General features: G+C 40.7%; 1 protein-coding gene across 1 annotated transcript; it reads right to left on the bottom strand.

Annotated features, from left to right (window-relative positions):
- Positions 1-11,598: 11,598 nt before the first annotated feature.
- Positions 11,599-14,354, bottom strand: LOC118419553. Its single transcript, XM_035825989.1, has 2 exons — positions 14,003-14,354; positions 11,599-13,423 (listed from the first exon to the last, which is right to left on the bottom strand). The coding sequence occupies exons 1-2, from the start codon at positions 14,301-14,303 to the stop codon at positions 12,495-12,497; spliced, it is 1,230 nt and encodes a 409-aa protein (XP_035681882.1). The 5' UTR covers positions 14,304-14,354; the 3' UTR covers positions 11,599-12,494.
- Between the last annotated feature and the right edge of the window lie 525 nt (positions 14,355-14,879).

The raw sequence follows: 14,879 nt of genomic DNA, 5'->3' as shown, positions 1-14,879 counted from the left end.
AGACACCAAGGAGTGCTTCTCTAAATGGGTCCACGCCATTGCCATAGTCCTGTCTACGACAGACCCCCTTCTTCAAGACGGTCACACTCACCGAGACAACTTAAAGATTTTGCGTGACTTCATGCATCGAAGAGGTAAGTTACATATGGCAACTTACTTGATACAGCTAGGTTGTACTGCGAGCCACAACTTCGTCAGCTGACTTCCAGCCGTCTTCGGGGGTTTCGCCCTTCTATCAGGACCCCCTCTGGCTGGCGGGGCGGTGACGGTGGCCAATCCATCACCAGTTGTGGCTCATATGTTCCATGTTCCTTCGTTTCGTTTCAACCACAGCCATCTCGATGACGCTTCTGCCGCTTCTGTAAGGTTCTTCGTCACCTGTTTCCTCTTGCTTCCTTTAATACCTAATGCTCCCAACCTCCTCCACATTGACTGCCCCACAAATCCTCTGCAGCCGACCTCCACAGGGAAGCACCAGGTTTTCCACTTCTTCTCAGAACAGGTTTGTTTTAGTACGATAAAGACAAGTCCATTATGCCCAGCAGACACTAGTAAGAGTTAAATGAGAATACTTTAGGCGAGTCAAGTTCGGCGTGGTACATAGCGTGCGTTCATTTAAAGAAGAGCAAATTGATAAGTTTCTGCCCCCTTTAGGTATTCATTGTGATTGACAGGATCAACTTGACAATTTTCGCTAGTGATCACGGTCATCACACATCACGATAGGATCGACGAAAGTCAAGAGGAAGACATCTTGGCCAAAGCGTGTGCGGCAACCGGCAGCGCACGTGATCACACCTTTTTTGTGGCCAACTACCACCTTGACAAGAAGGAAACAGGCCAGTAGAAATATTGATGATAGTGGTAAATAGATGGAGAGACCACACTATTCTGGTACCCATCAAATCTACGAGTACAAGTCTTTATTTTACACATCAGAATGTTATTTGCTTAGATGTAGTCTACGGACATTGAGGGGACGCACCCTCACTCTCTCACAGCCGTCCTCTTTGCCCGCCCTTATATCGCTCACGTACTGACATTTTTTTTATAAAGCGGAAAAATACTTCTTACCTCAGCAAACGTTTGGTTTCTGTGTGTCTGTTGAGAAACAATGTACCTTGTGGCGAAATGACGTTGACGAAATGACATTGTGGCGAAACGACCTGTAACCTGTGGATAAATATTGAAAAGATAAAGCCGTCGATTCAATGTCGGCTTTGGGCTTCTTGGCAGCTTTCCTTGGTACCGTAGCGGAACATTTTTTTAATCACATTTTTCATCGCTGTCCTGTCAGTGCAAGGACAATAAATGTATTTCTCTGCTCTCTTCTGCATTCTTAGATTACAATACCGAAATAAAAGCCATGGACGTCATAAGGTCGGCCCTAAAGGTTGGGGAACGCTACGTCAAGTTTTACAAGCTACAAGAACAATCAGAAAAGGAGGATGGGGCGCCACGCACCTTGAGGATGACAGGTGGTTGGTACCTGTCGGGGAGTGAGTAATGGTTTGGAAGTTAGGAATAAACTTTATGGATGTGTGGACTTTCCTTTTTCCATTCTCTCTGTAGCATAGAAGAACATTGAGCATTTAATAAAGACGATGCCGTAATGGCACAGTAAAAAACATTCACTAGATTCTGTTTTGTTACAAAGACATGCAGGAACGTCGACATGCGGATCATCTTAAAACGCCGCAGCAAGAAGAATTCAGCGAGAGGAAGAAGCTGCTCAAGTACCGCTTTGGTGACAAGCATGGTTTGCGCAGCTTCGCTTCCCTCGACATACGCGACATCACTGCTGATAAAGTACGGGAAGCCAGAGAAAGGAGAGCTCGAGAGCTGAGGGAGCAAGCTGAGAGGGAACGTAGAGAAATACAGGAGGCTGAGAGGCGAGATGAAGAGAGACGGCGACAACAGCAACTTCAGGAGGAGCAGGAGAAACTTAGGGAAGCACAACGCCTCAGAAAGTTGCAGCAGGAATCACTCGGCGAGAGGGAGAAGCTGCTCAATTACTGCTTTGGTGACAAGCATGGTTTGCGCAGCTTCGATTCCCTCAACATACGCGACATGCAGCAAAGTGACCGCGGCATACGGATTGGCATGTTCGGGCCGTCCGGGTCTGGAAAAAGCAGCTTCATAAACACTTGTGAGCGTGCTTTGAAACTAACCACAAAGGGTGGGTTTATCGTATCTTTTTAGATCTTTGCTACATTTGGTAGGCAAGACAAGATGATATTTTCTTTAAATTTGAGCTATGCGTCCTTGACGCTCAATCACTGGGATGGCTACATATCACAAAACATGTTTTCACTGCGTCTAACCAGTATAGATAGTTTTAGTTAACAAATGAAGGTAATATCAAAGTCAAAGTCCACTTTTAATCTTTTGATAATCGCAGCCTGATAATGTGGCTTTAAGTTTACAATGGAAAGAGATAAACATTATTTTTTCTGTTTTGGTGGACTGGTTGGGAAAAGGTATTCTACCTCGCCTGAAGTGATGGTATCGGCGCGAGACAACAATGAATGTACATAAATGGCACAGCCGACACTGAAACAAGCCTTCATTGATTTCAGGAAGTTGTGAGACCCAAACAAGCGGGGCGGAAGGCACAATCCTTGTCCAGGAGTACCTTGACGACATAGAGGGATGCCAGTTCTGTCTAGTCGACACTCGCGGCTTCTTCACCTTCAGCGTGAGTGAGTTCCTGGCCATGACTAACATCGTGTATGGACGGATCAAACCAGGTGAGAAGATCGACCTCAGAGCTAGAGGTGAGGTACAAGCAAAGAACGACGACAGCAGGGACACCTTCACCAACTGGCTCCATGCCGTCGTCATCGTCCTGTCAGCGAGAGATCCAAACCTCCTGAACGGGAATCATCAAACCAACCTGAACACAATCCGGGCGTTTATGAAACCAAGAGGTAAGACATTATACATGCAAATTTGTGCTGAAATTTTTTCCCGATTTTTTTTTCTCGAGTCTAATGATCAAATAATCGCCCTTATTATATTTTTATATCACCTAAGAATGTTCAACATGACCATCTTGAACATGTAACTTTTCAAACATTATTCGTATAGATCGTTTCTACTTAGAAAGTTTGTAGATGACCAACTTTACAAAGTAAGGGTGTTCACCATGCCATGCATTCTTCCTTTTTTATAGGCATTTCCCCAGTTTGTGTAGTGACGCACGTTGACCAGGTCAAAGACAAGAGTCAGCTGGACCAGATCAAGACGAAGGCGTCCGCTGCAACAGGAAGCTCTCCAAGCCACGTCTACGTCATCGAGAACTACCATCCTGACCACGACAAACGAGACGTGAACGCCGAACTCCGGGCGATGGAAGTAATCAACTCTGCGCTCGCGATGGGAGAGAGATACGTCAAAAGTCACAAGCAGCAGCGGCAGTGCGAAGAGGAGGCAATGCAAGCTGCTGTCGGTTAGTAGTTTTTCTTCGAAAAATACTTCACTTTCTGTTTAACGTAGAAGATTCATTTTGAGGTAAGCCATGTTCGATTGAATCAAATTATCTAATGCAGGATATATAGGCACTTTCTGAACATTGATTAAGAGTGCCTTGTAAATTGTTGCTTACTAAAATGTTAATGTGTCCCTTTTACAGCTCAATCGATTGTGTTGATCGAGGGCTTCTTCAATAGGCTTTGTCACACCAAGCACATTCCGGTAGGTCATAATAACGTGGTTCAACATACTAGTATAAATTTCGCAATGTAGCACATATAAGCAACCGGATAAGGTTTGGAAAGGGTCAAACTAGTTTGGACCGTTTTCAAATTGTATCTAGCTGCTTGAGTAACTGCTACCTTGCGTATTTAATTACCATCATTGATGTCTAACCTTGACCAACGTAACGAGAATCGAGTTAGTATTCTTTTTTTGTTAGTATTCTATTCACTATTGCTTGTAACATTGTTTGTTGTACAGCATGACAAGGTCGAGTCAGTCATTGCCGCCTTGAAGGACCAAGACGTTACAACGACCAGCCTTCTTCGTGATACCTGGAACGACCTGAAAGACGAACTGCCGATAAGTTCGCGAATGAAAACATACATCAAAGATGCCTTGTTCGAGGATTTCCCCTAAAACAGTGTTTTTCTTCTTTAACGCAATTCGTGATCCAATTTGGAATGTACTGGCTGTAAAGATATGTATTGACGACAGAGCTGCAAAGCAATTTTAAGTCTATTCCTATGGAGCAAGTATGATTAGGCGTATTCAGCTACAATCAGAATCTGCTGTAAGAATAAATGGATTATCAACTATATTTGCATATTATAATAAATGGATTGTCAACCAGCGCACCATCTCATACATATTATTATTACATGCACACATATAATCAGAAAAGCACAATTTCTTATCCTACAGTTACATCATCAACATGGCTAGCGCAGAAGATGAACCTCTGTACAGCACAGCTCGGTGTCGTTCCTACCAAGATGAAAGCTATCGGCACGTTGCATTTTTAAGTGTGAACAAATAAATTCGTCCTCCTTTTCATGATCAATGAAGAATTATCTTAGATGCTAGAAAATAAACTAGTATGACCTAATAGTAATACTAAATACCATAGATATGGTTGGTGGCACAGCATAGCTTAAATTTCCCATTGTCATCCCCTAGTCAGTAAAAAAATACCGGTAGTATTTGTCAACATCACGGCTTCAATTTTGTAAATCCACTTGCTTGTCCCAAGGAGTTTTTAACCTCCATGCTTGTCCGTGTAAAGTTTGTACGTGTATTCTATATCACCAGGTGAGAAGAAGAAGGGAGCACCCCCCCCCTCCCCCCGAGGATAAACCTGTTGACGTGTCACCCGGCTGGTCATGCGGATTTTTACGTTTTCAGGACACATCGAAATTGTCTTGAAGTTGTCATGATGACGATCTATAGAGAATGCTTGTGAATTCTTTGTAAAGCCAGACTATAGGAGATATGGATCTCACCAGTGTATAATTTTTTGAGCAGTGACTGTCTTCATTTCATTTGGGTTCCCAAAGTAGAAGTAACAAGTGCTTTAAAAAAAGCTGGCATTTTGCCAAGGTTTGCGTGTGTACACGGTTTTTTCTAGTTATTGGAATGTGCTGAAACTATTGTTTATATTAAATGGATGTAAAAAGGAAACAAGAACAATTGAAAATCACCCTCCCCTGGACTCGATCCCGGGTCGCACGGACCGTAGCTCTGCAAATCAGGCTGACGTCAGAGGTATTTGTGTAGTGACCCCTGAACCCGGAAGTCACTTCCCTGCATCATAGCGCACTTTTCAGAAAATGATATCTCAGCAATCGTTTACCCCTGCTTTAACATTTTTACATTGTCACGGTCTCCATAGTACATACTTCAAATCTGGTAAGTTAGAAGGTCCAGTTCTTTTTCGATAATACAGGGCGATCAATGAAAAATCGTGGCAATTTCCATTTTCGCACTGGAAATCCTACTAATGAATATTAACTAAGTCGCAAAGGAATCTGGGATAGGCTATATGTAACTGTTATATATATATATATATGTATATACACGATTTATTTGGAAAACATTTCATCTTTATGAATTGGTAATACAACATTAAAATGTAAGAGCAATAATTTGATTATATGCTGCATCAATCTTAGGAATATCATACTTCATTCATTTAATCTAATCAAATATCAGGCCCCATTACGGACCACAGACAATGACTCACGACAGAGTTTTTAAGAAGTATACAAATGCATTGCAGATTTTGAACAGGTCCGTTCATCTCAACATCACAACATCACAACATCTCAACATCACAACATCTCAACATCACAACATCTCAACATCACAACGGCGACTACTCTAGCCACAAAGCATTTTGCCACTGCAAGTGGCAAAATGCAAAAAATCACAAGTACATGTAACAGAACAGAATGATGCACTTCACTTTTTAGTCTCTGGGGGGCTCTTTTACTTTGCTCTCTAATCAGCAGCTGCCATTTTGCTTCAGTGACATTTGACGAAGTTTATACTGTTAAAAACAAACTTTCCAATGAATGATATGTTACTGATGCATTGAAGATGATTTAAGTGTCTAAGGATGGTACTGTTGTCAATATTGTAGCTTGTGAATACATTATGGTTGATATAAAATGTGTTATCAGACAAGTACTTTATGTGACCTATTTTATGAGGGACACGGGCATGTTATACAGTTTGCCATTCTTCACAGATGCAAGATCGTATAGTGATCGCCATGTGTAACCTGAAACCTGCTTTTCCAACTTCAGGGGAGCCAGACCCAGTCCTACAACCCAAGAAGAAGGTGTGGGAGACAGTATAACCTGACCTGCAGGTCACCTCTGACAAGGTCGCCACTTACAAGGGGGTACCCTTCACTGTAGCTGGGAAGGGCGTCTGCACCTCAAAAACTATGACCAATTCTGGCATCAAATAAGAACAGATTTAGACTTTGATAATCCACATCCTGTTATGGAAAATAAAAGAAAACTGTTAAGAAAAGTTGCAAAGATGTTTAAGGGCAGACCATCATGAATGACTCTGGAAAAGGTTTCGATGACTGCATGGTCATATCAGTCTCTGCTTGAAGAGTACTTTGAAGGAGCTTATCCTTTCACAGATGCAATAATAATATTGGTACTTAACCTCACCACAGGAAGATTAGTTCATCCCTCACAAAATGTTGTAATTACCATGTGAAGTCAAACTTTCCTGCTGTGCAAAAAAAATACTCATGATACCATTAAAACTAAACAGCTTTGCTCGACTAATGTGTAAAGATCCCATAGAAATATGTATTTGTGCATTATTTTGTTATATTATGGTCACATAACCTATTTTTTTTTCACATCAAATCTAAGCGATTTATTTATTATGTTTGTAATTATGCAGGTAGAGATGGTTACTAGAAAGTCAACACAGTCAATGTTTGCATGTAGAATGCATTTTTAACATATTGTCCTTAACTTATAAGACTATAGTGCTGTTGAAATATTTTGGATTGATACGGTGACACATGATGTGGTAGATGTAAAGTACATTTTTCTATAGCAGGAGACCCTAAATCTTTGGTGTTCTTGTAAAGAACACAGACTGAGATAACTCTCATCTAGCTTTCTATGTCTAATCACAACAAGATGTTTAGCTTGATACCTTGACAACCTCTGTTTAAGCTTATCAGAGAGTTATCCAACATTCCCTTCATCTTTAATGTCTGTCTTATGATTCTCATGGTACTTTTGGTGTTTGCCTGTGTTACACAATCTCATACACTCAGGGGCTAACTGGGTATTGACTCTCTTCTCCTTCCCTTAGTGAACGTACAACTATGCAGAAAGACTTACATGTATAGAAAGTTTACAAAACATAACACTTAGCCAAACTGGAGATAAAGCTTGGCAGAGGTGTTGGTTGCTGGTGGCTGGTTGTATTATACATTTTTGTATCAAACTATATTGCCACACCTCCATGTAATGCCTTCAGGTTGATATCTAGTTCTGGATATTATTTACGAACTTCTTCATCATCCTACACTTTGGAGGTTATCTTGTTTTTAGTTTCACATGCCATGAGTCATCACTAGTGCATGTTTCACTTTCAAAGCCACTGTCTAGACTTGTTTTTAGTTTCACATGCTGTTACTCATCATGAATGGATTGCTCCTTTCACTTTCAAAACCAATGTCTACTTGTTTTTAGTTTCACATGCTGTGACTCATACTGATGCATGTTATTACTTTTGGAGATTATCTTGTTTTCAGTCTCACAAGCAGTGACTTATGAATAATGCATGTTTCCTGCTTGTTTTTAGTTTCGCTAGCAGTGATTCACTCTCAGTCCAAGTTGCCCTTTCACTTTTGAAGAACAGCTTGTCTTTAGATTCCCACGTACACCCTTAGTCATTGCTGAGGCATATTTGGCTTTAATTTTGAAAATACATTCACCCTGTTATTAGTTCCACATATCAATGTTTTATTGTTTTAAAGATACAGTCTGTTATCCTCTGCATCTAATATACTAATTCATATTTCTTCACTTGATCTTAGCATGCCCAGACATGATTTTGCTGATGGCTAGCAAATTGCATTTAATTTAGTACACTCGAGGTTTTATCAAAACCTCCTTGGTACACTGGAAAATACAGAAAAGAAACTAGTATGAATGCTTATTTTAGGATTGGGACCAGTAAGGCACCATTAAGCTGGGCCATCAAGATGGTTACCAGGGTGTACTTTGTTGATGAAAAGATGCATTCAATATTTTCAAGTTGATTTGGAAGAAACAAAATTCCTTGTGACATATGGAAATGACAATATAATCTCTTTGCACCGAGAGACAGTACACACAATACTATACAGTCATTGGGTATAAACAAAGCGATGTATCACCAGAGATGGTCTGAAACCACAGCAGAATATGAGTGTACAGTCACTTCAGTGTAATATATGTCAAAAAGGTTACTCAAGTTCAGCTGTATCTTAGCTGAAGACTAAACCTAAAGTTGTTTTTCTGAAACACCCTAGGGGTATGAGTCATAATTTTGCCCTTTCACTTTCAAAGGTCTCTGAGACAATGACTAAGTAAAAACACTTGTGCATAAAGTACTTTGTTATCTCGATCATGTTTGTAGTTTCACAGGCTGAGCACGTTCTCCTATTACATGTGACCGACAGCCAGATTGTCCTCCATGCAAAGTCAGCGAGACCCCACAGAATTTATAGACCATGGGGTGGCTCACTGTTTACTTTCACCTCTTTTCAGGTATTGTTACTTGAGCACCTTTTTGAATGACTTATGGATCTGTTGCCTTCTCTCATGTAAGGGAGGTTGAATAGACCTGTTTTCTGTCGGACGTCAAGCACTTAAACACATCCATTGTTATGAATAACCCTAACTTGATGTGTGCTCTGTGCTGAAACACAACTGTGAAATGAAGATATTGAATTTTGTATTTGCTTGCTTTTTCATGCATTTGATCAAGGAGGATCTTTTCAGTCACTTTACAGGATGTGATTACATTCTGTCTTGCCAATGTCAATATATTTATTTCTGAAGTAGACTTGTCCAACTTTTCCTCGTGTAATGGCAAAATTCATTTATTTGCTTTTATTATTGAGATTTACTCACTGACTCACTGACTTACTGACTCACTCACTCACTCACTCACTCACTCACTCACTCACTCACTCACTCACTCACTCACTCACTCACTCACTCACTCAATATTTATAGGAGTTTCCTGTCTTGTGAGGATGACATGAAACCTAATGAATGGATGCTGAAAATGTGTGCTCTTTAGTCATTTTGTATGAATGTACTGCATAGCACTAGATGATCCTAGATGGTTTTCAACTGACATGCTGTACAGTCAGGTGGGGTAAAAGAGGTCACTTTGTTCAATTTGGGCCTTTCTCAGATGCCCTCCTGTTTTTAAGTCCTGATAGTGTAAGTAATCTACTTGGTATGTTGTTCTTTCACTTTCTAAGGTCATGCTTTAGTTTCACAGGTGCACTAGATGAAAATAGTCCTATATCAGAGGATGAAAAGTTCACACAAATGTCATTTACAGTTCAACCGGATCTGCAACTTTAACTTCTAAGTCTGAGTCACCTTTTATACATGTTGCCCTTTCACTTTCAAAGGTCAACTGGTTTTGGATATCACATGCCATACACGCACAGTCCTGTTCAAATGGAGATGGTTCTGGATGATTTCCAAGTTTGCAAAGCCTTAATTGCCAGCATGCATGTGACATTAGACAAGAAAACTCTTGATTGCTATGATCCTATGACTGGTTTCACCTCTGTCCTAATGTTGTCACTGCCTACCCTTCTCAGAGGAAACAGCAGCTGGCTAGTCTGGGTAAACAGTGGACTGTCTTTAAGTTAGACTATGCAAAATAGAAATACTCCTTAATAGATATGTCTGGTACTATCCTTAGTGATAGAATTGAACAATTTCTGCATTGAACTCTCACAAGACAGGGAAAATGTTATATAAATTGCACAGTGGGTAAGTAATTGGTTGAGAATGAGTGAGAGTGAGAGTGGATGAGTGAGTGAGTGAGTGAACGAGAATGAGTGAGTGAGCGAGTGAGATTGAGTGAATGTGTCATTTGTGCCAGTATAGACAAAAAAGCTTATATTTTCTACAGAAGATTAAGTCCTCATTTTCCTTACTATATTTGCCACAATCAGACTTCTAATTTTCATTCTATGCTATGATTCCAATTTTTAGCTCCAGTACTTGTTATAAAGATATAGATATATACATGTATAGCACAGAAGTTCAAAACATAAAAAGCCTACTTTGTGGGATTTTTCTATTCCCTAACTTAAATGAAAAATTGACACCACACATCAATGTGAAGGTTTAAGCAGTACAGGAATACATATGTCTTTTGTCCTGTGTAGCAGAATGTAATTTGTTGGTAAAGTAAAGAAATAAACAAACTACCATCTGTGCTCCTTAAAGGTTTGGCAGCAAAATAAAGTACTGTACATGCATGAAGAGGAAAACATGGCAGATAGAGGGAGGTTCTTTGCTTTTGTTTCCTCCTTTTCAACACTCGGCATCATTTTAATTTGTATATGCCATTTTGCTGTTCAGTACTTTCATAATCCCTCTCATATTTAAGGGTTTTCCTTCCACCTATATTTCAAAGAACTCTTTCCACCAGTAATTGTATTTTCATGCATTATGAGAACTATCACTGGTACTTGTTATCCCAAGTCCTGTTCTTGTTTTTCAGGATGCCCCATTTGTGCTGTGTGAGTCCTCACTTGCTTGCCTTTCCTTTCACTTTCTAAGGTCATCTGGTTTGTGGTTTCATATGCCATTAGTTACTATTTCATGTTGTCTATCAAGAAATGCATGCTCCTTCCACAGTTGATCGACAGCATTTTGTTTTGCACAATTTGCACAGAACAAAATGGTGACATTTAAATGTGGAAGATAATATATGTATTTCTTGTTGCACATAAAAAGTAGAATTCAAGGAGAACAGACATGCATTATAATGGGTTGTGTGCAAGAACCTTTAGAATCTAGAACTACTTGTGTATCTTCTGTCTTAGTATTGTCTTTCGGTTGACTTGTTTTGCCTTAGCCTCACCAGGTAACCATACCATTGGGAGCTCCCTGGTGTCTCAACAGCGCTGGGGGTGTCGCCCACCCACGTAAGTCTATTAAGCACATGCCAGAGAGTCTTTAAGATGTTTCAATTGCATTTGATGGATTTAGCTTTCAGAGTAATCCACCCATCAATCTTATTGACATGCAATATCTACATGCATAATGAGAAGTACCAGGGACGTTTTACGATGGTTCAGTTCGAATTTTGAAAGGCCGACTGGAAAGATAGGCTGTCAGAAAAAGGCCTAATGCTTCTATGTTGGTCGGCACAACACCCCAATGCCTGCCAGTGAGATTTACCAGGATAGCTTTGGCTGTACATGTAAGTGTATTACTTTGTATATGTATTCCTGTAGCGCCAATTATCGTACAGTGATAAATGATTGTCAATAATGTTGAGGCATTTGCAAAGACAACACATACAACAACTTGAATTTCCACACTTAATATATTGTGAACAATGCAAAGAGAAACTGGAAAGTATCAGCAACATGATCATTCTACCCGACATCTTTCCTGGTACAATACAATGCATTTGTGTCAAATACACCCGCAGCACCCACCACATCAGCATTGTTTTGTTAAACCTCATTAATCCTATACAAAGGTGAACTTGTAGAAACTGTTATATACAGTGTCAGGATGGATATAATCAGAAAGATTATATCTCACAAATTGCCAACATGATGACATAAACCCAACTGGGCTGGGTATGATAATGGTAAAGCCATACAAAGTGATAAAAGTTTATCCATTTATCAATTTACTACGGTAACCTTCAATTATATCCATTAAACTGCATCTGTTCAGCTACTATGGCATTCATTGGTGGTGCAGAATCTGGTAGTAATAAAACATCCTATGCTGTATTCATCAACAGTATTTCCCTGTGACAAATAAACTACTTTTCTGCACATGCATTTTGCACTGTTTTCAGGTTTTTAAGGATAGTATTGACAGTACCTTGCAAGCTTAAACTTCATCATCTGATTAGTTTTACTTATGTGAAACGTCTACTGGAACCATGACATTTTTCTGGCCTTTATTGAAACGGAAAACTAGCAGTATCAATACTATAACTGTATATCAAACTTAAGTGGAAGTTGGTACAAGAACAGTATCAAAGCTTACAGAAAGTATACATTTTCTCACGTAATACGCGCAACGTTTGGATTGATTCAACTAGCTAGTTTTCCTTTTTTTTAACATTTGTTAGTTGAGCTACTTCGCTTTCTTTTGATAACTTCACTTTTAATCCATACACTTTTGGAGCATGTTGTATTAACTACATAATCTTAATCTACATGCCACAACTTGCCTACCAATAGCAAACTGTATCTACAAATGTCACTTTTTCTTACTGAAGGGATTAGGTAAGGTAGGTAGGGAAAATCCCCAGCCCCCAGAAGAATGCGATTTGGAAGGGTCCAAGTACATAAACGCTAATTCGTTATCTCTTGGATCTTCGTAGATAATCACATCCACTTCGGGAGTTGACTTCTTCTCGTCATGAAACGTTTTTGTCATGTACTTTGGAACCTGAAAGCCTAGAACTCTCTCATTGAGAGCATAGGTATACCCAACATCTAAAATTCCAAACTTGAGCACACCAAGAAGTTTACCTCGATACGTAGGGTACTTCTTTTTTAATTCATTGACGTGACCTCTCAATCGTTCTTCCGTTTCTTCTCTTCTCGTAGCTTCTGACGATACTGGGTCCTTGGGGTGTCGCTTTTCGGGAAGCACTTGCCAGTATGCGGCTTGGGGTGGCCCTGCAGCTTTGTCTTGAGTTTCATTTGATGGCCCCGTGCGTGGTTGGGTTTCCCGATGTCCCGTTGAGTTGGCTGGTGCTACTGGATGTTCAGGTATCTTGACGTTGTGTGGAGATGTATCAGGCGGTGGTGGAAGTGGCCGGCTGCCAGTTGAGTCCACCGGCGCCGACCCTGGACCTTCTCCTTGCGACTTTCGTTCCTCCAGTTTCGTGTCTGTACCCCCCTGATAGGTTGTTTTGGGAAGAGCTTGAACGGTTTGAACGGTAGGTGAGAATGGTTTCTCCAACCCGTCCTTGCCACTTCCGATGGCGCGAAGATACTGTTGGCACGCTTCTTCATGTACGGGATAGAAGCTCTTCCCCCAGGAGAAGACGAAACCTCTTCTACCGTCCAGGTACTCATCTTCAAACTGTGATGCGACTTTGTAGCGGACCCAGTTGGAGACCACTTTTCTGTCTGCCGCCGATGACTTTTCGTCTCCACCTATTACAACAAGTACGTGCCCTGAAATATAAAATGTGAAGAAACATCATTATGTATACTAGCCACGTAAAGATTCTTTAGCAACTGTACGCTGAGTGTATTTCCAAGGCCTACTCAGTTTCATGTCCAAGCTATGAAACAATTCATTATTTTTGTCGGGTTTTAAACTCACCGCATGTATGTTAAGATTTACGGTATCTGCTAGGAATGCTATTAGCACACAGATATTACCCATTCTTCTGATGTCAGTATCAAGAAAAAAATCGCATTCTGTCTCTTTCCAACTATACAAAGTTCTAATTGTTCACTAGTCTCACTGGGAAATGGGAGTGGGCCAGTAAAATCATTCTGTACAGTATCTGTAAAACATAACAGTGTATATTTTGTAATATACAGTAAAACGTTCCTGTCATTCTTATTTGTATTCTAGGAACGTGTAAGTGTGTAAAGTATATATATATTCCCGAGAGAGAGAGAGAGAGAGAGAGAGAGAGAGAGAGAGAGAGAGAGAGAGAGAGAGTGGAGGGGATACATTATAGGTGGCTGTTACTGTCCAAAACCAGAAAGACACTGCGTGAAATAAAGTACACGTATTCTTACCGTTGGAGGCCTCCCGTAGAGCCCTGTAGAGAACGGCGTAGCCGATTCCTGCGTTCTTCTCGTTTATAGACAGACGGGACTCATGGGCGTTGAGAACCAGAATGGCGCACAGAAGTTGTTTTCCTTTCACTTCCTCGCTGACCTCTGCCAACTTCGGGAGTGAAAAACTTCTTCGCTCGATACTCGTTTCAACACTGGTGGCTCGAGACGATTTCTGGACCAACTCGTGTACTGAATCTAGCGGGTACGTTTCGTCACAATTGATGATGAGGACGTCGTCAGATTTCGCAGAGGCCGCCATGACTGCAGAGCAAATGTATCCACTCTCTCTCTCTCCACGACCGCGAGGCAAAGTGTTCTGTCGGGAAGCCTTACGTCACCGAAACCACGGAGGCGCGTGATACTGGCACCCAGCCAAGTTCCCTGTGAGTTGGTGTTGTCGTATGTCCGTACTAACGCAGGGTAAACCTGCCGCATAGAATCTTCGCGAAGAAAGCTAAAAGACGACTTCAACTTCATGAAATTGACCCCAACAACAGAACAGCAGATTTCAACCTGCAGCAGATTCAACAACAAACTCTAGAATTATATAATTGTAAAGGAAGTCAAAATGCACGGAACAATGTTTTACATGTTGGAAATTGTATTGATCACGCACTGAGAATAAAGGGTTTGTTTGTTTACACTAAGGCCAGTACCGCAGTATTGATCTCATTGCTACGGCTTTACATCTGATGTGAAAAGTGAAAGAAGAAGTTTTGACCTATGTGATCCGTGGATCGTGTTACTAATACCCCTGTCACATTATCCACGATCTTCGGGCGTAGCGATGGAAGATCGGCCATATTTAAGTTCCAGAGACTGTTGCGCGTATTTT

This window comes from Branchiostoma floridae, chromosome 7 (assembly GCF_000003815.2).
Source record: "Branchiostoma floridae strain S238N-H82 chromosome 7, Bfl_VNyyK, whole genome shotgun sequence".
NCBI lineage: Eukaryota > Metazoa > Chordata > Leptocardii > Amphioxiformes > Branchiostomatidae > Branchiostoma > Branchiostoma floridae.
The sequence above is the reverse complement of the archived record's forward strand: the minus strand, read 5'-3'. Positions and strand labels throughout refer to the sequence as shown.